Source organism: Grammomys surdaster, unplaced genomic scaffold (assembly GCF_004785775.1).
Source record: "Grammomys surdaster isolate TR1022 unplaced genomic scaffold, NIH_TR_1.0 125928, whole genome shotgun sequence".
Taxonomy (NCBI): domain Eukaryota; kingdom Metazoa; phylum Chordata; class Mammalia; order Rodentia; family Muridae; genus Grammomys; species Grammomys surdaster.
Genome location: NW_021620751.1, coordinates 4,486,956 through 4,510,976, shown reverse-complemented (window position 1 = coordinate 4,510,976; position 24,021 = coordinate 4,486,956). Strand labels below are relative to the sequence as shown.

At 39.9% G+C, this 24,021-nt stretch overlaps 1 protein-coding gene across 1 annotated transcript; it reads left to right on the top strand.

Moving 5' to 3' along the window:
- The first annotated feature begins 13 nt into the window (after positions 1 to 13).
- Rchy1 (ring finger and CHY zinc finger domain containing 1) lies at positions 14 to 16,055 on the top strand. The gene is made up of 9 exons (XM_028752607.1): positions 14 to 477; positions 5,469 to 5,588; positions 5,806 to 5,921; positions 9,124 to 9,202; positions 11,697 to 11,741; positions 11,851 to 11,909; positions 12,006 to 12,032; positions 12,868 to 12,988; positions 15,083 to 16,055. The coding sequence occupies exons 1-9, from the start codon at positions 340 to 342 to the stop codon at positions 15,209 to 15,211; spliced, it is 834 nt and encodes a 277-aa protein (XP_028608440.1). The 5' UTR covers positions 14 to 339; the 3' UTR covers positions 15,212 to 16,055.
- The last annotated feature ends 7,966 nt before the right edge of the window (positions 16,056 to 24,021 follow it).

Below are 24,021 nucleotides of genomic sequence, written 5' to 3'. Positions count from 1 at the left end.
GGCCGAGGGAGGGGCCGCTCCTCACAGGCGCCGGCGGCCCAGGGCGGCCTGCAGCAGTGCCCGCCCGGCGTTGTGGCGGTCCCCTTCGCCCCGCAATCCAGGCTGGTAGCGATGCCGGGGGAAAGAAGAGCCAACCTAAGAGTTATTACCGTCACCAGCGACGACAGCGACTAACGTTGACCACGGACTAAGTGTCTCACTTGGCTTTCGCCCCTTCGACCAGGAACCGGAAATCTGGCTGCTCTAGATCACGTGATCAGCCGCCATATTGACTGGTGGCAGGTGCTCCGAGGAGGAGGGATTATCAAACCGGCTCTGCTTCTTTAAGGCGTGGCTTCCATGCTGGGGGAAGGTTCTGTGGATTGTGAAGGGGAGGTGGCGGAGGAGATGGCGGCGACGGCGGAGGAAGATGGCGTCCGCAACCTGGCGCAAGGGCCGCGGGGCTGCGAGCACTATGACAGAGCCTGTCTCCTCAAGGTGACCATTTAAAGGGCACTTCCTGACGAGCTGCCGTATGGTCGGGCTGGGGCAGGTTGGGCTAGGCGGTTAGTCTTGGGCATAAGTTTTAGACTGATCTGCTTGTCAGGATACCTTCCATCTGGAATTGGGTTCCCCTTGCAGGGAACGTTTTGGCAAGGCGAGCAAGAGCTCTGTACTCGATCTCAGCTTTTATTCGTTGCAAGCAAAGTTCTTGTTTGTAAAGACCTGGCCCTTGCATAAAGTCACTTCCCTAGTGGGGTTATTCGTCTCTTGCGGTTGACGGTAGAATGAGGAAGTGAAAGGCCTGTCCTAAGCGGGTCTGTCAAGTGTGTATGATGCAGCAATGAAAGCATAAGCAAGGGGAAAATCAGAATATAATCTCTGTACGTATAGTAAGTTTATAGTATAGCTTGTCAGCTTCATTTTGCTGTCTAGGAATAAGCCCAGACCTGTCCAGGAGAAAATATATGTGTGAAATGAGAGTTGTATAATTGCCATTAAGTTGGATATTGGAGAAGTGCCTAGTGCATAATATGCTATCATTTTTCCTGCTTGAGACGTTCTAGTCATCTAGAGTTTTTAAAAATGACTGTCACACAGTTAAGACTTTCCTGATTTTTTTAAAAAAAAGAAGTAATGTTAATATTTTGTTGAGAAAGCCTGAGATTTGAGCTGAGGTTATAACTCGGCCATAGAATTGAATTTAAAATGCTGAAGGCCTTGGCTTTAGTCTTCAGAAGTCTCCTTCCACTGAGACTTGGACTGTTAGAATCCTATAGCTTTCCCCTCATACTTTAGATCTGTCCTTAACTTGCTCTGTAATTTTGAGCAAGCTATTTTTTAAAGGGCTTGTATATAAAATATACAATTTTAGAAGCTGGTCTTAATGGTAAAGACCTGTAGTTTCAGAAGATGCATACTTCCGGCTATTTGTGAAGCAGAGGCAGAAGGAATATCAACCTGCAGGTGTTATTGCCAATAAGAAAAAAAATGAGGTGGGCCAGGAGATACATATGGGTCATTGCTAGAGTACTGGCCTCACCAGAGAGTCTCTAGGTTCAATCTTCTCTGCCAACTGAGAGTTTTATAAACAGTGTGATGATTGCATACTAGAGTGCACATGTGGTGTTTAGGAGGTGTGTCCCCAGCAATGACTAGTAGTAAATATTCACTACCACTCACTGGTCATCAACTTCTCCTCCTCCTCCTCCTCCTCCTCCTCCTCCTCCTCCTCCTCCTCCTCCTCCTCCTCCTCTTCCTCCTCCTCCTCTTCCTCCTCTTCTTCCTCCTCCCCCTCTTCCTCCTCCTCCTCTTCCTCCTCTTCTTCTTCCTCCTCCCCCTCTTCCTCCCCCTCCTCCTCTTCCTCCTCTTCTTCCTCCTCTACCTCCTCCACCTCTTCCACCTTCACAATTGGGCCCTGCTGGTCACTGACCTTATAAGTTAGGATTAAGTGATAGGCTTAGATCTGTAAGACAACTTAAACCCTTTTCTGTAGGCCATGGCTTGGTGAGCATTCATTGCATTGGATGAATTTTTCAGACTGGTCAATTATCTAATGTTGTATAAGAAGTTAAATATTATTCTTTTGATTACATTTCTACTGAAATATTTTTACAGTTTCAAAGTGAAGTATGAAACTGAATTTAACACCTGCCCTTCCCCACCCACCCCTGCAAAGAAATTGCACAACCAGATTTGTGTTTCACAGCACTTAAAATATTTTTCCCTGAGTGTCAAGCATTGTTTTTCTTTCCCCTCTTCCTTAAATAGGAGAGGCCAGCTGAGGTGTTTGAAGGAGCAAGTCATCTGCTAGATCAAGTGTAGCTGTTCAAGTAAGATAAGGAGGAACAACTGGCTTTTGATTTGGCAAGGGGAGGGTCACTGTTGATCTTGACAAGTGTCAGTGAAAGGATCCAGGATGAAGTTTCCTTAGGGTGGATACTGGAAGTAGCATAGAGGATTTTTGGATTTTTTTTGCCAAGGAGAACAAAAATGTGGCTGTTTTGCAGAAAGCTGTGTTACAGTATGTTTCTGTACGCTGGGAAATGATCTAACAGGTCATTTTGTAATGCAGCAGGAAAAGAGAGAACCATTGAGTAGTCAAAGTGGTAAGATCCAGCGTACAAGTAAGGCTGATCTTAGCTGGCACGGCAGAGCATAAGAATGTGCTTCTTTCTCTAGTGCAGTAATAAACGCCATAACTAAAAATTACCTGGGGAGCAAAGGGTTTATTGTTTGACTTTCCTGTAACAGTTTGTTATTAGGGGAAACCAAGGCAGAATCTCCTGCAGGGCAGATAACTGAGGTAGGAACTGAAGCTGAAGCTGTGGAGGAATGCTGCTTACAACTGGTTTGCACTCCATGGCTTGCTAAGTCTTTTATCTCCTCCCTCCCTCCCTGCACTAAAGTTATTAATATTTATTAAATCTTAGCTCATACTCATAAACATTTCAATAGCTTATTTGACAAGTAGAAAACTTTAAGCAAGCACTTTGGTTTTCTTGAGGAAAGTTTTTAGCCAATTAGTTGGCTTGTGAAGTTAGTTAATTGCTTTGTTCATGGAACCTTTGACTTGAAAAAAAATTGGTCATTCAAGCTTGAGTATGTGGCAGACATTGTCTTAAAAGGGGAAAGGAGTCAAACTTATGAAAGAGAAACAGTTGACAGTGCTTTCAAAACATTAGTGGCTTTAGTATGAGATGTTGTAGCTGTAATTCATATAATCAAAAGTTCTTTGATATCCTTAAGAGCTTTAGAGTATAACAAGGTCCTGAGTTTGTGAACTGTTGTTGTCTAAGTATGAGACTGTGTCAGAGGAGGGTTAGAATACAAGGCCATTTAAAGTGAGAAAATTTATGTATTGAAAGGATTATTGTGGATGTATTCATATTTAGGTAAGAGTAATGTTGGAGAAAAAAGAAGCCAATAACATGTTTTAGCATGAGGGATGAACTATGTTATGGTTCAGTTATAGCATAGGAAACCAACAGTAAAGTGCAGATTTGCAAAGTAATAGTATTAGGCTACTCCACTGGCCTAAGAATTTTTTTTTTTTGACTGTCTTAGGGTTTCTGTTGCTGAGACTAATCACCATGACCAAAAAGCAACTTTATTTGGCTTATACTTCCATACCATAGTACATCACTGGGGGAAGTCAGGACAGAAACTCCAGCAGGACTGGAACCTGGAGGCCGAAGCTAAAGCAGAAGCCATGGAGAGCCGCTGCTTATTGGCTTGCTTCCCTATGTTGTCTCATAGAATCCAGGACCACAGCCCAGGGATGGTCCCATCCACAATACTCATATGGCCCTCCCTCATTGATCATTAATTTCGAAAGTGGATCTCATGTAGGCATTTCCTCAACTGAGGTGCCTTCCTCTCTGATGACTCTAGCTTGTGTCAATTTGATACACAAAAATCAGCCAGTCCAACTTTTTTTTGTTTCTTTGAGAGTGTCTTAAGTTTGGTTTCCCCCTCTCCCCCCCATTTATATTTGTTGCCTATGCAATATTAGGTATATGCATCAGGATTTGTAAATATTAGTGAAGTTAAATCATTTTGTGTTTAGATGTTGTCTTAGTCAGGGTTTGTATTCCTGCACAAAACATCATGACCAAGAAGCAAGTTGGGGAGGAAAGGGTTTATTCGGCTTACACTTCCACATTGTTGTTCATCACCAAAGGAAGTCAGGACAGGAACTCACACAGAGCAGGAACCTGGAGGCAGGAGCTGATGCAGATGACATAGAGGAATGGTGTTTACTGGCTTGCTTCCCCTGACTTGCTCAGCTTGCTTTCTTATTGAACCCAAGACCACCAGCCCAGGGATGACACCACCCACAATGGGCTAGACCCTCCCCCTTTGATCACTGATTTTGAAAAGGCCTTATAGCTAGATCTCATGGAGGCATCTCTTCAAGGGAGGCTCCTTTCTCTCTGATAACTCCAGCTTGTGTCAAGTTGACACACAAAACCATCCAGTAGAGATATTAAGGTATATACATGATTTTTTCCCCTGACTTTTCTATCTTGAATGCTGAGATTAGGTAATGAAACTTGTAGGTGCTAGGCAAATATCTTCCATTAAGCTACATCCCAAGCCTGGGGATTTCTTGATACAGCAGGGTAAAAATTAAATACTTACAATGAAATGATCTAACAATAATGATGTTTAAATAATAAAGAATACATTTCTTTCCATTAACAGTTCTAAAGTGATCAGATGGGTGAAGAGCCTCTGTTTGATTTGGTTATTTTAGAGTTAAGTTTTTTTTCCTGTTATATTATTTTGACATATTTTAAGGCATATGTTCATGTGTGAGATCCAACTGTAGAATAATTCGGTAATGTGTTCAGGAAATAAGGAACAGATTTCAGTGGACAACTGGCAGTTATTAACTTTCTCAAAATCAGTGAGGCTGGGTGTGGTGATGCATGGTTTTAGTCCTAGCACTTGGGAGGCAGGGATAAAATGATCTTGAGGCCAGCCTGTTTTACATAGTTCCAGGACAGCCAGGGCTATATAGAGAGACTGTATCTAAAAAACAAACAATGACTGTCTCGTTTTTTATATTTACTGCATCCTATGCAATATTAGGTAGTGCATCATGATTAGTGAAAATTTTGTGTTTAAATGTCAAGATATATAAATGAATTCTTTTTCCCTTTTCTGGCAATGTCTAAGAAGGTGTTACCTATCTTCTATTTAGGCTGAGAATGAGGTTTGGGTGTTATTTTTTTGTTGTTTTTTGTTTTGTCTAGAGATTTTTATCTTTCAAAAGTTTTGAGTTTAAAAGTTGTATTTAGAGTCATTCAAATAGATACTGAAGGGGAAGATTATTAGCATCAAACGTGCCAAGAAATGAATGCTAGCCACATACCCACTAGTTGTAATCTGTGAATGTGATTTGGAGAAGGAGGTAGGCCTTACTTTCTTTGTAATAAACTTGTCTTCTCTTCTTATATTCCCTTTGTTCCCCTGGATGTTAGGCACCTTGTTGTGACAAGCTTTATACTTGCCGGCTGTGTCATGACACCAATGAAGATCATCAGCTAGACCGTTTCCAAGTGAAGGAGGTGCAGTGCATCAACTGTGAAAAACTCCAGCATGTAAGTCTTTGTGGCGTCTGCTCCATTTCTTTTTAAAGGTTTATTAAGATGGATTGAAAAAATTTAATCAAAAGTTGGAAATAAGACTCTGAGAAAGCAACATTGTTGAGTTAGATGTTTAAAAACATAAAAATAGGCTAAACATTAATATAAATTGTGGATATTTAAATAGTTTTGGTAAAGTTACTTGAGCTTTTAATTACTGTGTCCTTTCCAGGCCCAGCAAACTTGTGAAGACTGTAGCACATTGTTTGGAGAATATTACTGCAATATTTGCCACCTGTTTGACAAAGATAAGAAGCAGTATCATTGTGACAACTGTGGGATTTGTAGGTACTGTATATAAAATGTCCTCTTTGAATTATTTCCAGTACACTTGGGCAACAGGCGTTTTAGTTAGTTTTCTCTTGCTGTGATAAAACACTATGACCAAGGCAACTTAGAAGAGAGTTTATTTGAGCTGTGGTTCCCAAGGGCTAGGGTCTGTGATGGTGGGGACAGTTTGGCAGCAGGTGACAGGCATGGTGGCTGGATCATTAAACTTGAGAGCTCATGTCTTGAACAGTAAGCAGGAGGCTGAGAATGAGAACTAGCAATCACCTGAGTCTCAGAGGTCATCGTCAGTGACATACTTCCTCCAGCAAGGCCATATCTCTTAAACTTCCCCAAACATCACCACCAACAGGACACCAAGAATGCAAATACTGGAGCTTGTGGGGGACGTTTTCATTCAAACCAGTTTTGTTTTGAAATAGGATCTCACTGCTCACTGTATAGTCCATGCTGACCCTGCACTCAGAGCCACCTCTCTCTGCTTCCTGAGTGCTGGCTTTAAAGTTGTGTGCCACCACCACTGCCCGGTTTTGTTTTCTTTTGTTTTAAGGGAGGTCATTCATCTAAGATGCAGTCATGTGAAAGTTATAATCTGATTTATAAATTAGATTATAAATTTGCCTATAAACTCATCATTAGAGTTCAGTGAGTGATTCTTTCTGTTTTTGTTTATTTTTGAGATTGTAACTTAATTACAACATTTTTTCTTCTGTTTTATCCTCCAAACCCTCTCATATACTTACCCCCTGCTCTCCTTCATATTCATGGTTTGTTTCATCAATTGTTATTGCATGCATGTATGTATTTATATGTACATATATATTACTAAATATAACTTGTTGACCCATATTATGTTACTCGTATACATGTGTTCAGGGATGACCGTTTGGCACTGGACAAACCATTGGATGTTTCTTCTCCTGGGGGGGGGCACCTCTCCTGCTCCCCACTTTACTCGGTGCCTGTAATTCTTTGTGTAGGGTTGAGGCCTGATGGGCTCTTGTGCAGTTCGGCATATTCATTGGTGTCTTCATTGTTGAGGTCACGTTTGGGCGGTCACATTGGTGACACTTTTTATGGGTCCCTCCCTCCCTCCCTCCCTCCCTCCCTCCCTCCCTCCCTCCCTGCCTCCCTCCTTCCTTCCCTCCCTGTTCTCTCTCTTCTCTCTCTCTCTCTCTCTCTCTCTCTCTCTCTCTTTCTTTTTCTTATTTAATAGGGATGATTTTGCTTTGAGAGCACATTTTATCTGTTTTTGAATGAGGTAATTTTTCCTCTTATATAAAGAACTTTGTCTGTGGGGGGTATAAAAAAGCTAAGAGAAAAATGAAGTTGTTAGAACTTGCTCACTAGAGCTTTGCTCTATCCACCTAATGTCTGTCTGTCTGTACTTACATATGTGTGTATGTATGTATATGTATGTATGAAGTTGTTGGAGCTTGCTTGTTGGAGCCTGCTTTGTTTCATCCAGTGTGTGTGTGTGTGATTTTCTCTCTTTCCTTTTCTTTCTTGCTGGCCCCCCCAAAAGTTAGAAGAGTTCAGAGTTTCTTGCTGGTCACAGAGAGTACTGGCCCTAGATAATTAAGTCTTGCTCTCACCAGCACCACCAATGCTCTAAATTGCCTGCTGCTATCAGCACTGGCCCCAGTTATCTCAGACGCTTCCACATTTACTACTCCTCAGATAATTGTGGTGTTGGAAGCTGACTTTCAACAAGGACCTTTTGTTCTTTGGAAGATCTCTAATAAAGAATAATGTCATAGAATAATATAAAATTTTATTCTTTAAAACAAAATATGTATGCTTGTTTGTTTTTTGAAACAGGCTTTCTTTATATAGCCTTGGCTGTCCTGGAACTAGCTTTGTAGATCAGGCTGGCCTTGAACGCAGAGATTCGCCTGCCTCTGTTTCCCTAGTAATGTGATTAAAGGTATACACCACCACTTCCTGATTTAGAACACAATTTATTAAAAAGGAATTGGAATAGGGGACAGTAGATGTATTGGCTAAAGAGTTTGTAAATGCTGAGTTTAATCTTCATTCTTTCTCAGGACTTTTAGCTTGCTAATTTTGCTTATAAATCTTTAACAATGTGTGTTGTGCTTTTAAGTTTGATCATAGTCTTTATCATATGAGAACAAAATTGTGAAAAGTTAAGAAATATTGAACATTTTTTCTTTTAAGTTATTTGAGACAAAGTTTCTCTGCTTATAACCTTGGTTGTCCTGGAGCTTACTTTGTAGACCACAGACCAGAGAATTAATCCTAACATACATAAATGAAAAAGATGAATATCTAGACTATATAAAGATTTCTTTTAAATTGATAAAAGGCAAATAACCAGGTAGAAAAATGAGCAGAGCATATCAACAGAAGATTCACAAAAAATATAAACAATTTTTTAGTATTAAAGAATAGTCCTGCTGGGCAGTGGTGGTGCATGCCTTTAATCCCAGCACTTGGGAGGCAGAGGGAGCTGGATTTCTGAGTTCAAGGCCAGCCTAGTCTACAGAGTGAGTTCCAGGACAGCCAGGGCTATACAGAGAAACCCTTCTCGAAAAACCAAAAAAAAAAAAAAAAAAGAATAGTCCTTTGTAATTTGAGAAAAGAAAGTGCTGTATTTTTCTATTATCCATGTGCTGAAGTATGTTCAGGTCGTGAGGAACATGGATCGTGCACTGTCTGTGGGAGTGTAAGCTAGCAGTCTTTTGGAGGCTCAGGTTGCCAGGATTATAGTTGATGATCTAGTCCCCTCTAACTCATTAGGGTCACTTGTAGGAATCTTGAAAAAATAATCTAAATTATATCAATAAGGAATATTGTTGAACATGATACATCCACACCCTGTACTATTAAGAAGAAGGAAGAGGTTTCCTGTGGGCAGACATAATAATTCTTGGGATATATTAGAAAGTGTAAATAAGTTGCAGAACAGCATATTAGAATTGTGTAACAAGTAAAGCTCAAATTTTGTGCCCATTGTGTGCATCTGTTTCCCTCTTTACAGAAGAAAAGAAGCCTTAAAGAGTATCTGTCACTCTGCTTTTGTGTTTACCTTTGACACTGGAGTGACAATAGTCTTTCCATATTCTTAGTGTGGTTTGAATGTTTTTACAGTAGGCCTAAGTTTGGGCATTATATAGTGAACAAATTATCATGTAATAAAAGAAAATAATCTTTTGGCCTTCATGTTATATTTTGTTAGGATTGGTCCAAAGGAAGATTTTTTCCACTGCTTGAAATGTAACTTATGCCTAGCCATGAATCTTCGAGGAAAACATAAGGTACATTATTCAATTTGCATAATTTAAGAAAAATAATGTTTTTGAAAACCAGCTTAAATATTAATATGTTTTGGAAACATGCTATTTTTCATATATTACCAACTTCAGCTATATTTTTTGCTTTCCCAAAAAGCAGAATTCAGTAGGTAATATAAAATATATGCCTAAGAATCTTGGATCTATAGTTTGCTCTCTGTAATGTAAGAGTGTCTACAGCAGTTATTAGTATGTTGCTGGCAGCTTCTTAGTTAGGGTTTCTATAGCTGTGTAGAAATACCATGATTAAAAAGCACCTTGGGGGGCTGGAGAGATGGCTCAGTGGTTGGGAGCACTGGCTGCACTTCCAGAGGTCCTGAGTTCAAATCCCAGCAACCACATGGTGGCTCACAACCATCTGTAATGAGATCTGATGCCCTCTTCTGGTGTGTCTGAAGACAGCTACAGTGTACTCATATATAATAAATAAATAAATCTTTAAAAAAAAAAAAAAAAAAAAAAAAAAAAAAAAAAAAAAAAAAAAAAAAGCACCTTGGGGAAAGAGAGGTTTATTTGGCTTACATTTCCATATTATACATTTCCATATTGCTGTTTTTGTTATTCAAGGAAGTCAGGACAGGAACTCAAATAGAACAGAATCTTAGAGTTGATGCAGAAGTCATGGAGGGGGTGCTGCTTACTGTCTTTTTTTTCCTCCAGTTTGTGAATTCTTCTTTCTTATAGAATCCAGGACCACAAACCCAGGCATGGGACCACCCACCATGGGCTGGGCCCTCTTCCATTAATCACTAATTGAGAAAATGCCTTACATCTGGATCTCTTGGAAGCATTTCCTCAACTGATTTTCCTTCCTCTTTGATGACTCTAACTTGTGTCAAGTTGACATAAACCAGCCAGTACAGCTTCTCAGTTAATTGATTCTTATTATTGATAATGCTTCTAAGATTAACTTTAAAAGGAAAAATGTTAAGTGATATAAACTATTTACATAGTGTTCTAAGAATAATTAGTATTCTTTGTATTTCCTTTCATGATTAAGACTTATAAATGTGGATATAGGAATTTTATTGTAATTCCAGACCTTCAACCTACTTAAAAACAATGTATATTTACAGTACTGATTCTGTCTACTGTAAGAATTCAAAGAATGGAGGATCAGCAGAGCAGAATATAAAAATACAGGACATTCCAGCACAGAGACTAATAGCCTTCTGTCTGAAGATGAGATGGAGAGAAAGAATATACACACACAGAAAGAATATTTGAAAAAATTTAATAATCACTGTGTTCTGTAGAAGATAAAGGTAAAAGATTCTTGTAGAAATACAATATTAGGTAGGATTTGACCTAAAATTGTATGGTAGTGAGGAAAGTCAGGATGAACACTAGGAATCAATAACTGAGAATCAGAGTGAAAGATAATTTCCCTGTATTTAGCTTAAAGGAATTTGATGAGCAGAATGTGAGTTTGTTAAGACCGAGTCTGACTTTACAAACTTGGGGGTGTTGGCAAAGCAAATGGGCAGAGGTTGTGGCACATGCTTGCAGTCTTAGCACTGGCAGCCTGAGGCAGACGTGCTGTAAGTTAGTTCATGGCTCACCTGAGTGACATAGAGACACCTCTTCTCAAGATAAAAATGAAAAAGACAGGCTAATGATGACAGTCTGGAGTCAGTAGCCTCATGGGTTATATTTTTCTGGCTCTGTTCTGCTGTCCAGAGCCTAAATAGAATACATTGTGTTCACACATGCAGATGTGTGTGTATACACACAGCCAGCTCATCGCATTTCATTCACTCAGCAATGCTATTGACTGTCAGAAACATTGTAATTACATAGATGCTAAGGTAGGTGGATTTGTATATATATGGAACATACTTGAGAACAAAAATGAAATACATGTTAGTTTTATTTGATAAATGGAGAAAATTAGACTGAAGAAGTGCTGGCTTTTCTAAAATCTTAAAGATTCATAAATAGCAGGGCTGAGATTATAATCCAGATTTTTCAGTTCATTTTTTAAAGGATTTCTCTGTATTAAACTCTGTTATTTTTAGAAAGCTATATATGTTCTCTTCTTCTTACTATTTTTTAAAAAATTGTTCAGCTATTATTCACTGGTTAAATGTTAGTAAGGGATCCTGGCTTCTACTGAAAACAAGGGAATCACCTGTGGCTTAGTGTTTTCCCTTATCTCCTTGTATATAGCTAGACATGTCTTCTTGCTATGATAAAAACTTCCAACTGCTGGGATTCTAAATTAGTAGTTCGCCTGTGGAGGTCAGAGGACAGCTTACCGGAATGGGGTCTCTCCTTCCAGCATGTGGCTTCAGGGATTGAACTCAGGTCCTCAGGCCTGGTGGCAAGTCTTTACCCACTGAGACATCTCACTGGCTCTTTTAGTTAGTTTATTTTGTTGTATTTATGTATTTTATTAATGCTGTTATAGTTGGTGTTTTTGGATGCTTTTGTTAATGTAAGACTTTCCTTTAAACAGTGCATTGAAAATGTTTCCCGGCAGAATTGTCCGATATGCTTGGAGGTGAGTGTGGGATAGTTTTCGTTCTCACTTTGGAAGTCTGCTTTGAATTTGAAGTGCTTGGATGCTACTAGTGTAGCATGCAGGCACTGATAACTTTCTTTCCTTTTAGGACATTCACACCTCCCGTGTTGTTGCTCATGTCTTGCCATGTGGGCATCTCCTACATAGGTAAGATGTCTTTCTTCCTGCTCAGAGATGTATGCAGATAATGGAGCTTTCCTTTTACTAAAATGATGTTCTGTTTTGTTTTGTTTTGTTTTCCAGAACGTGTTATGAAGAAATGTTGAAAGAGTGAGTTTTTGATGGATTTAAAAGCTTACAGTTTTAAGATATTTGTGTTTTGTGAGAGGGTGGTGGGGTGGGCAAACATGATGGCCAGGTACACTATTTGGGTGTGGTAGATACATATATGGCAGTGAGGAGAGTAGGTGACTGCTATTTAGCTGAGCGTGGGATCTTGGGGAACAGGACTGCACCTTTGCTCTCATGTCCTTACCATGGCTACTTCTTCCCACAGCTCGAGGCAGGCAAAACCTCTTGTTTTCCAGCTGTATATACTGAGAAAAGCACCAAGGAATAGGGTCCAAATTTTATTAATTCAGTATATTGATCCAGCAATGAACTGTAAAGAAAACCAGTAATTTTTTTTTTTAAACTGGAACTACAATAAGATGAGAAATAGGAAAAAGTAGAAGTGTGTTTTGGTTCTACTGATGAATGAACAGAAAATTTAATACCTAGACTGGTAGCAACTTTTGAAAAATTTTATGAAGGAAGTAGTACTATGACTGGGATAGTTTTTTAGGAAAACCATTTCTTTACATCAGTGTCCTAAGAAATTAAAATTGCTTAGCTAATGAATAGTGTAATTGGTATTTTAGGGAAAGACATAATTCTACAGAGGATATTGGCTAGTTCTCTATTTTAGAGAGTTAAGGATAAAGACTTAGGACCTAAAAGAATTGTGAGGTACTGAATTTAATATTTGTCTTTTTTGGCATAGATTTTTCAGGTTCCTGAGAATTTAACTTGAATTGTAGACTAATACCCTGGAGGTTTATGTGCCAGGGAGCTATGTCTTCTGTATGCCTGAGTTGATGTAGATCCCACTTACTGTCTCTTGCAGAGGTTACAGATGCCCGTTATGTATGCATTCTGCCTTAGACATGACTCGGTACTGGAGGCAATTAGATAATGAGGTAGCACAGACTCCTATGCCATCGGAATACCAGAATGTGACTGTTGATGTAAGTAGAATCTATATTTAGAACTTTTTAGGTTTCTTGGTGATATCCTTTCTTACTTTTGCCTCTTTGCTTAAATTCTAAAAATTACTGCTTTGACATAGTACCATTGTAATTAATTAAAACAGGGAGAAATGACTTAAATAATTAAGACCAGGGGAGGAAGAGCCCTAAGAATACCTTTGTGTAGTTTCTTTCAACACTAGGTGGCAGGCAAATACTTGATTATGAATTTTTGGCAGCTTGCTAGAGTCAGAAGTGGATCATTGATGTTTTAGTTTACTTGTGCCTCACTTAAATTTTAAAAAATTTCTTTCAGGAGACTGTGTTTGCTGTTTTTGAAAACTACCTTTGGGTCTTAATGTTTTTGCCCTTTGTATTTTGTTGTAGACGTCATTTGGTCTCAGTTAGCTTATCCTTTGACCTATAGAAAAATGACAGGGTTGCCATGTGGCTTATTTTCAGCATAGTATTGAGCTTAAATCAGAGTTGGAAAATAATAGCTTTCGAATGTCTTAATAATATTTGAACATATACATGTTCTAAACATCTATAAATACTTCAGAACACAAGGATGAAACAAAGCCAAATAATATTTTAATGATGTATATATGTACCTCAGTAGGAGGTAGTGAGTGCAAGGTCCTAGATTTGATCCAAGAACCATAAAACAAAACCAAAAACCTTTCTGGTTTATTTACTCTGGAAACTTCCAAAATTAAAGTTGAATTGGTACTAAGGACTATTTCCTTATTGGTACTAATGGAAAATTTCCTTAGATACTGTCTGATAATTGTGATGCTTACTGGAGGCTGAAGTTTACTGTGTTCATGTAGATGCCTTCTTTGAAGTAATAGCTTTATGAAGGTACACCTCACATACATTGGAGTTCATTCCTTAAAAGTGTACAATTCATTGACTTAGTATATTTATGGAGTGTACAAACAGCACTACAATATTAGGATATTTTGTCATTTATAAAGATACCCTATGCCAAGGAATGCGACTGTGGCTCATTTGGTAATGTGTCTGACATCCAAGCACAATGACCTGAGTTTGGATGTCCAGAATGCATGGAAAAAGCTAGGCATGGTCATGCATGCCTATAACCTTGTCCTTTAGGAGGAGGAGGAGGTAGACAGGTTCCTGAAAGTCACTGGCTAGTCAGCCGTCCTGGTTGAACCTTTGTGTTTAGTGACTCTGTCTCAATAAATGAAGGTAGAGAACAACGAAGGAAAGGCATCCAACACTGACCTCAGGTCTGCATGTGTACCCACCCATGCACACAAACACAAACCACCTAGACCACAGACATACACACAAGCACACATGAAACACACACACACACACACACACATATATACATACATGCACACACACATACACACACACAAAACCAAACAGGAACCTCAACAACACTGTACCTGATAGAGGTCACTTCTTAGACAATCCCTAATGTCTTTCTGTTTAGAACATTTGTAAGTCCTTTTTCAAATTATGCTAAGACTGCTCTGTAGTTATATATTGATCTATTTGCAGAACAACACTTGCATTCTGGGGATCTTAGCACCAGAAAAGATTGAGTCCTTGTTGTCTTAAGGATATGCAACAGTCTCTCGCTTTAGAACTTTCATTTAGAAAGTTTTCTTCTTGAATTCATTCTTGAGGGATAGTAAGCCTAAAAATAAAGCAAAAATATTCTAATTTGTAGAAATTTCAGTTTTATTAGTTAAGGGTAAATTCTGAGTGCCAATGAAAATAATGAAGTCATCATATATATTATTTTGCTTTTAAAATATTAAGTGTTTGCTTAGTGATAAGATCTGAATATAGTCATGTTAATTTTCTTGCTTGTATTATGTATACTTTTAGGAAGTATTTTAAATTGAGTGTTCTGTACTCATTCATATTTCGTTTTATAAATTCAAGCCATCTTAATAACCTTTAAAATACTCATTGGAGAAAAGACATTTTTACTTCAGAAATGCTTAGATATACATGTATTTTCACATCTTTTATATGACTTTCAAATGATTGCTAATCAGGCAGTGTCACTTGTCGTTACAAGGCTTAAAATTCTTACTCTTAATTTTTCAGATTCTCTGCAATGACTGTAATGGACGATCCACAGTCCAGTTCCATATCTTAGGCATGAAATGTAAGCTTTGTGACTCCTACAATACTGCTCAAGCTGGAGGCCGTAGAGTATCAGGGGATCAGCAGTGAGAAGCCTGTCCTTGGCTGGAGAACAGCTTTGTGATGTAGATGAAGCTCTGTGTAAAAGATCCTGGTGTCAGAATGTGTCCTAACTATGCATTAGAGATGTTTTATACCATTGTCACAACAGTGGATCACACCCTATCTATACACCTGAGTATTCAAGCTCTTTGGATGGAATTATAATAGCGCTTACCGGGTGAAGCCTCTGAGTGTGTGTGGATTGGAAATTCCTTTAGTGTCAAGTTTTGAAGCCAGTGATGTTTGTCCCAGATAGAGTCACATTCATCGAAATATTTTATATTTTCATGGAACTTTTAAGTGACACTATGCACGGAGAGTTAATTTCTAGTTCTTGATAGAACTACATTCATTTTTAACTAGTCTTTGATTTTAAGGGCTGTACTATAATTTTAAGTTCTTATTGTTAAAATCTAATTACATGTGCTTTTTAATTTTCTAAGACAGTCCTTTGGATCCTATATATACAATTTTATGTAATAAACTACTTATGAAATTGTACTGAAACATTGTTTTATAGATTTTTTTTTTTTGTCAAGGTTTAATTTTTGGCACTGTTGTGACAACATAAGCCATTTTATAATGTAAAAGACATTTCCTTTTTTCTTTTGAGATGCTTTTATAGATGAATGATTTGGGAAAGTAATATATAAAATAATGAAGCTCTTGAAGGCAACTATTAATGTTACAAGTTCTTTTGGCCTGCCAAAATTACTTCTCCACAGAGTAATTTATTCAGTCAGTATTTTATCAAGCAGATGTAAGCCAGTTGTGGTTCTAGATGCTTTATAAATGTCAATGAACATTAAATACAAAAGTTCCTGCCCTTGTAGTGGTATGCTCTGCCGTTTCCTCATGTTTGATCAACATACTCAGTTTTATTAATGTGGCAGTATGTATTGTCAGTGTAGACATGGATTATTTTCTAAATTCTCAGAAGTAGGAGATAAATGAGATAGTCCTGGAAAGGGCTTTCATTTTACACTTTCCTGTGCTTATCTCAAAGAATTAAATATACCCCAGTTTAGGACCAAAGTTAATGAATGTGCTAAGCCATAGATGGGTCATCTATATCAACAATCATTCCCAAGGCTCAGGGAACAACATGGTGGAGGTGGATGGGAAGGACATAAGAGCTGGAAGTTGAAGAGAACAGCTGGGAAATACTGGATTTGGCATGACAAGGTTGTTGCACATGAACTTAGAGCAGCCGTGGTTGCCTGCTAACACCTTTATTAGATCAAGCCAGTCAAAAATCCTGCAAGGATGGAGTGATCCCTGAACCCTGCTTGTAGCTGAAGTACAGTTGATGGCTCCCGATGAGGGGACGAGAATTACCTTTCTTAGGGGCTGTTGGTTGGAGTTGGGTTGTCCATGCCCTAGTGGATGACCACACCTGTGTGTACATGGAAAGCACTAGTTGGACTCAGTGGGTTATTAATTAAAAGAAAAAAAAAAAGGGTCATCTGGAAAGATGGATCAGTGGTTAAGGGAGCTTGCTTTTCTTCCAAAGGACGTGAGTTTGGTCCCCAGGACCCAGATCAGAATTTCAGGGTTTCCAACACATACTGACTGATAACCAAGTATATACATTAAAAGGAAAGAAGGAAAAAAAAGACAGAGGCTAGGCATATTTTTAATCCTAGCACTTAGGACGTCTAAGTTCAAGGCCATCCTGGACTACATAGAAAGACACTGTCTCAAAAAAATTTTTTTTTTTGTTAGGATGTGATGTGTTAGGGGGTCTTGGAACAGGAGGGAAGCAGTGGGAGCGGATATGACCCAAGTATATGTATGAACTTTCTGATGGAGTCTTTAGGGCTTTTTTTTTTTTTTTTAATATTTGGGATGTCATTTGAAGGCAGATACTTTCTCTTTTGATATGATGCTTGAATAATGTGCCAGCTACTTTCATGTCAAGTCATCAGAGAATGGGGAGCCTCAGTTGAGAGAATGCCTCTAAGACTGGGCTGCAATCCTGTAGAAGATTTTCTCTAATTAGTGATCAATTGAGGGCCCAGTCCACTGTGGATGATTCTATCCCTGGGCCGGTGGGGTGCTCCTGGGTTATGAGCAGCAAGTCAGTAAGCAACACCCTCTGTGGCCTCAGATTCAGCTCCTGCCTCCAGATTCCTGCCCTGCTTGAGTTCCAGCCTTGTCTTCCTTCAATGATGAACAGTGATGTAGAGGGATAAGCCAATGAACCCTTTCCTCCCCAAGTTGCTTTGCTTATTGTGCTTTATCACAGCAATCGTAACCCTAACAGGGACAGAAATTAGTACCAGGATAGTAGAGTATCGCTGTGACTGATCTGACCACGTATTCTTAGGAGAATTGTGGAAGGACTTTGGAACTTTGAGTTAGAAAAGCCATTGAGTGTTCAAAGCCTTCTTGGTGAGCTGTTCTGTGAGAGTTTGGGAGATGAATGTTGAGAGTAGTGCAGACAGTGGGGACCTGGCTTGTGAAGTTTCAGAAATTTGAGAGTCCTTTAATGACTGTCAGGACCACATGCTGTTTCGATTTGAGAATCTCTGGTTACCTTGACCTGAAGAATCAGCTGTGGTAAATGAGATACCAGAACCACGAAAGTGAAACCTTTGTTTTCCTGGGGAAATTGACTCTGGTCAGCTGGAGCTGCGAAATCAGCAGTGAAATCTGTCGAGTGTTTCCTCATGGTCGGCACACAAACGCTGTTCCGGAGGCTGCCAAGGTTGTATCTCACACCTGCAGTGGAACCTGGTAGTGTGAGAGTCACCCAGGTGGTGCTGGTGTTGAAAGTATGAAGTGGTCTCGGAGAGCAGCTGAGGCTTGCCACTGTGCGGCAGGCAGGATTGAAGTCCCTGAAGAGAGCCCAGGAGAGGCTGTTGGTAAAAGTGCAGTGCAGTTGCAGCAGCAAGAGAGCCAACATTTTGGAGATGTCAGTACCATGGGATGACCACTAAGGACAGCAGCAGATGTGGAGTGGAGCTGGCCTGAGCCTAGAAGATAAGCTGTGTGTGCTGCAGAGGGTGGAGCCAAGAAATGACCCAGTGAATTTCACATATCAGACACTGAATTCTTCACACTCTCGGAGCATGGTTTGATTTTCTTCTGATGGAGACTGAGCCCTGGTTCTTTGCTTTTGAAGTAAGAAAGTCTTTGATTCAGTTTTGATTTTATAGGCGCCCACAGTTTAGAGACTTCAAACTTAAAAAAGAGAGAGGGAGTTTAGAGTTTTACAGAGACTTTGAATTTCAAAAGAGATTGCATATTTCTAAAGAGACAGTTTTTAAGGTGTTTGAAATTGTAAGGCTGTGGGACATTTTAAGTTTTTTATTTTTTTTTTTTTGGGGGTGGGGGGTTCGGGTCAGGGTTTCTCTGTTATAGCCCTGGCTGTCCTGGAACTCACTCTGTAGACTAGGCTGGCCTCAAACTCAGAAATCCACCTGCCTCTGCCTCCCAAGTGCTGGGATTAAAGGCATGCACCACCACTGCCCAGCTTTTTTTTTGGTATAATTTTTTTTTTTATATTATGATATTTTTAAAATTAATGTATGATCTTGTTGATGAACAAGAAAAGAAAGTTTGTTGCTTACTAGTGATGTGTGTGTGTCAAGTTGACAAGGGATTAGTTGGCTAGTTTTAGTTTTATGTCAACATGACATAAGCTATTATCACTAGAAAGTGGGGAACCTCAATTGAGAAAATGTCTCCAGACGACTGGGCTGCAGGCAAGCCTGTAGAGAATATCTTACATGATTTATGGGGAGGGCCCCAATCCATTGTGGGTGGGGCCATCCCTGTGCTGGTAGTCCTGGGTTCTATAAGAAAGCAAGCTGAGCAAGCCAGGGGAAGCAAGCCAGTAAGCAGCGCCCCTCCGTGTATTCTGTGTCAGCTCCTGCCTCCAGGTTTCTGCCATGCTTTAGTTCCTGATCTGACTTCTTCAGTGATTTGGAAGTGTAAGGCAAATATTTACCCTTTTCTTCCCCAAGTTGTTTTGGTCATGGTGTTTCAGCACAGCAATAGTAACCCTAATTAGAACAGAAATCTTATTCTTTCTTTGCTGTTGCTAAATCTTCTGGTATTCTGTTGGAAAAAAAAAGTGGTGAGGCCAGGCATCCTTCCCTTGTTCCTGACCTTGGAGGAAGCACTTTCAACTTTTTACAGAATGATATTAGGTGGGGGCTATTTATTAAGTGTGGCATATTTATTATCTGTGCTCATGAGTAGCGTTGGCCTGTCATTCTTCTTTTGGTCTTGCCTGGCATTGGTAATACCATAATGATGACTTGTAAAATGGGTTGATAGTGATGGGGTTGGTCTTGTGCTCTGTGTATTCAGATACTAAGTTCTGTGCCCGAGATCAGGCTGCAGTCTGGATATGGGCAGTGTATTGCAATGTGCTGTAAAGAATGCTCCCCAATATTCTCTGATTGGACAATAAAAAGCTAAGAGCTTGTGACCGAACAGGAGAGAGAGAGAAAGGCAGGACTTAGGGACCATGAGGAGAAGGAAAAAGGGATCTTGGCTTGCTTATCCACAGAATTAGAATACATCACCAGCAGTCATCAAAACGTTTTGATCATCATGCAAAGAAAAACTCTTTTTCTTTGTCATGACAGTTATTCTCTATGTAATTCTGGCTTCCCCAGAACTCACTCTGTAGACCAGGCTGGCCTCGAACTCACAGAGATCAAGCCTACCTCTGCTTCCCAAGTACTGAGAAAAAAGAGATCACCGTGAGGCAGGATGGAAGCAGAGGATGGACCATGAGCACATGGCCAAGAGAGAATTGCTCTGAGGACACACATGGAGCAGAACAAACAGAGCAAAACTCAGTTGGCAAATAACACTGGGCTGGTGACTGGGATTTAGCTTAGAATAGCTCGAAACCTGCTCCATCTAGATTTACAGATTGTTAATAGAAATAGCAGATTTTCATGTCTTTCATTCGGGAGCTACATAGGCTAGAGTGGGGAGGGGCAGAAACGCCATAACATCATTGCTACAAGAATCATCGTCATCATCTCTCCCCACCCCCTTCAGACGACTTTAGAAGGACTGGGGTTTGTTCTTAAATATTTGGTAGAATTCTGCTAGGAAGCCATTTTTCTTTGATGGGAGATTTTCTTTTAAAAAAAAATTATGTGAATTATGTGTCTATCTATCTGTGTGTCTTAGTTAGGCTTTTACTGCTGTGAACAGACACCACTGACTAAGGCAACTCTTAAGGACATTTAACTGGGGCTGGCTTACAGGTTCAGAGGTTCAGTCCATTATCATCAAGGTGGGAACATGGCAGCATCCAGGCAGGCATGGTGCAGGAGGAGCTGAGAATTCTACATCTTCATCTGAAGTCTACTAGCAGAATACCTACTTCTAGGTAGCTAGGATAACGGTCTTAGAGCCCACATCCACAGTGACACACCTCTTCCAACAAGACTACATCCACTCTAATAAGGCCACACCTCCAACAGTGTCACTCCCTGGACCGAGCATATACAAACCATAACACTGTGTGGGTATCTGCATGTGAATGCAGGTACCTGCTAAGCCAGAGGCTTTGGCTCTAATCCTGGAGCTGGAGTTACAGGCAGCATTGAGCTCTCTGGTGCAAATGTTAGGAACCCACTGGGACCTTGAGCTAGTATTGTGGGAGCCCTTGCCTGCTGCACCATTTCTGCAGTCTCTGATGGGAGTTTTTACATTATTGGTTTACTGTCCTTGTTTTTGGTCTCTTCAGCCTTCTATTTATTTCTGGTTTCAGTCTTGCTAGATTTTAGGTTCTTAAAAATTCATCCATTTATTATAAGTTACCCCATTGTAGCTGTGTAACTGTCCATATCGGTCTCTTACTGTACTCGTATCTTTATAATACTCCTGGGTTTGTCTCTCTTCAATTCTGGTTTTATTTACTGGAATATTTTTCCTTAACTTCCTTACTTTCTTTATAAATAGAAGAATCTTGAAATTGTGTGAGATACCAAGATAATTTGTTCCCAAGTCTTCACTATCTGTAAGAATATGTGCACACATGAGTATGCACATGTATGGATAAAATCTCTTGGAAAATTTTCCTTCAGAAATGTTTATTTCTAGAACATAATAATTGAAATTTGATGTTATCACAATTTTCTCAAGGTAGAAATACAAGAGTCAATTAAATTCTACTGGAATCTGCCTAATAGAGACCTTTATTCAATTTCACAAAATGTATTTTGCACCAGATACATGCCTGGTATATGGTTGTGTGTCTAGATTGAATTTCCCCAGGCATTATGGACCATGGGACCCATCTCCTGGGAAGGGAAGCAGAAGTCCTAAGCAGTGCAGCTGCCTATGGAAAGCATTGGTGCTCAGAAGGTCCCAGGCCATATACATGTACTGATCTTTTCCCAAATCCCACCAATCAAGTAAATTCTTCCTCAGACAGATGGAGATGAATGGAGGAGCCAAGGAAGACAAAGAATGCATTCTAGTAAATGGGGACAGAATTTTCAATTTGGTTAGCTGAAGCAAGAACAGGGAATAATTTCATATACCAAAGACCCTGCCTGACACAGCCCTTCTTTTGACCTGGCACTGAGGGCTCAGACCCTGTGGGGGTCTTACGTTAGGGAGGATGAAGGAAATCCTCTCCTTAGGATTAGCTAAAACTGACCTGGCAGCCAGACTGCCTGGGATTTGTCTGGTGAACTTTGAATAGAATAAAGTGAGAGACACTGGGGACTGTCTGGCAATACTAGGTCCTCATAGGCATTTAGGCCTCTACTGTCTGTTTACAACATTGGGGTGTCTCTTGTCTGTGCCTGTAGTGAACTGTAAACATTTCTCTGTCTCCAACTGCAACAGGGCTTAGGCACTTGTGTTATCACTTGGAGAATGAACAAGGGAACTTGGGCAGGAGAAATAGCATTGAGTGGATTGGGCTTTGCTCTGTCCCTCTGTCAAGGGACTCAGACGTTCCTTCTTCCACCATAATGGGGAGTTTTATCCTGTAGTGTATGCAGCCTGCAGCCTAGAGTTCCCCAGCACCCTTTTGCCCTGACATAGACCTTTCCACTGAGGAGGAGGGAACTGGCTGTTGCATCTCTTATGAAGAAAGCACCTCCACCTCACACACCCAGGGCCACCCTTCTTTACAAGCATTGGTCATCAGATATGCTAGTCCTTGAGCGTGGTACATTATGAGAGAGTTTGTTCAGCTCTGTAAAACAAATGCCAACTTCAGTGAGACTGTGCTGAAGGGCATTGTTTTGGAGGGTTACTGTAATAAGTTTTGATTTCACAATAAATTTATCCCTAAGAATAAATTTGCCCTTAAATTTAGAAGAAAAAAAGAAAAGAATAGTTTCAACTTAAGACAGACTAAACTGTGGGCAAGGGACTGAAATTATTTCTTAGTTTCTTTGCTTAGGATGAAGCAAGAAATGTTCCTGGCAATCAGTTTCCTTTTAGATGTGATTAAGAATAACTATCAGTAAATATCAGTGTTTGCCCCCTGCCAGGAATAGTCCTAGGCAACAGTTATGAATTGGAACAAAAGTGGCTAAAAAGACAAGCTCTGGGACAGGGATAGAGTTTGAGTCTTGGCTCTGCTGTGTGACCTTGGACATCATACCTATCTCTCTCTGTTTCATGGGTTGTTTGTGAAGTGGTGCTCATGTGAGGGCTTAGACAGCAATGGCTGCATTTGGATGCTATGCAGCCTGCTGGCTAGAGAGTCTTGGCCAAGCTGCCCCTTTCCTTTCTTACTTCATTTTACACTGGCTTTTCAGTTTTTATATTCGCTGTTGTATCTTGCCTGCTCTAAGCCTTTTCTTCTCCCTCTGAAGTATGCTTTTCTACCTGGTTAAGATGATTGCCAGCCTCTGGGTCAGGGTTGCTGGAGGAACCTGTAGGAAAAAAAAAAGCTCTAAAGGAGACCTCAGATTTTGCTTCCTGACAGCAGAGGGTGCCATGATGTTTCTCACTACAGAAATCTACACAGGATTACTTTGCTTTTTTCTGTCTGGCACTTAAAACTTAAGAGTCTCCTATCTGAGAGACCAGCGTGAGGACTTGTATTTTCCATTTTGTAATCGGGACATGAACCAACACTAAGAATGCACGGTCACTGAACGACTTTAAATTTTAATTAGTTATGTCTGTTACACTGTATTTCATATTTCTCTGTATTTCTTGGGTTAGGTTCATAAAGATACAATATTTTCAACAATATGTCGTTAACTGATGGTACATGCCTTCTTAGTTACTGTTCTGTTGGTGTGATGAAACACTGTGACCAAGACAATGTACGAAAGGAAGCATTTGATTGGAGGCTTACTTACTGTTTTGGAGAGTGATTCCAGGAACTTTATGGTAAAGAGCACAGGATAGGGGGCAGGAGGCATGCAGGCAGTCATGGCGCTGGGACAGTACTGAGAGCTGACACACCTGATCTGAAAGTTGCAGGCAGAGAAGGACACTGAATCTGATGGTGGCCTTTTAAAACCTTCACCACCACAAGGATCACACCTCCTGTAACAAGGTCACACCTTTTAATTCTTAAACAGGCTACCAACTGGGAACCAAATATTCAAACCTATGAGCCTATGGGGACCAGTCTCATTCCAATCACTGCAGTGCTGACAATCCTAGCCCTTGGAAGAATGATTGCAAATTTGAGGAAAGTCTGAGCTTCACTGTGAGATTCTTAGAAAACAAGAAGCGAAACAAAAAACAACGAAGCAGAAAGCAGACAACTAAAGCCCAACTAAAACAAGCAAAAAGAAAGAAAGAAAGAAAGAAAGAAAGAAAGAAAGAAAGAAAGAAAGAAA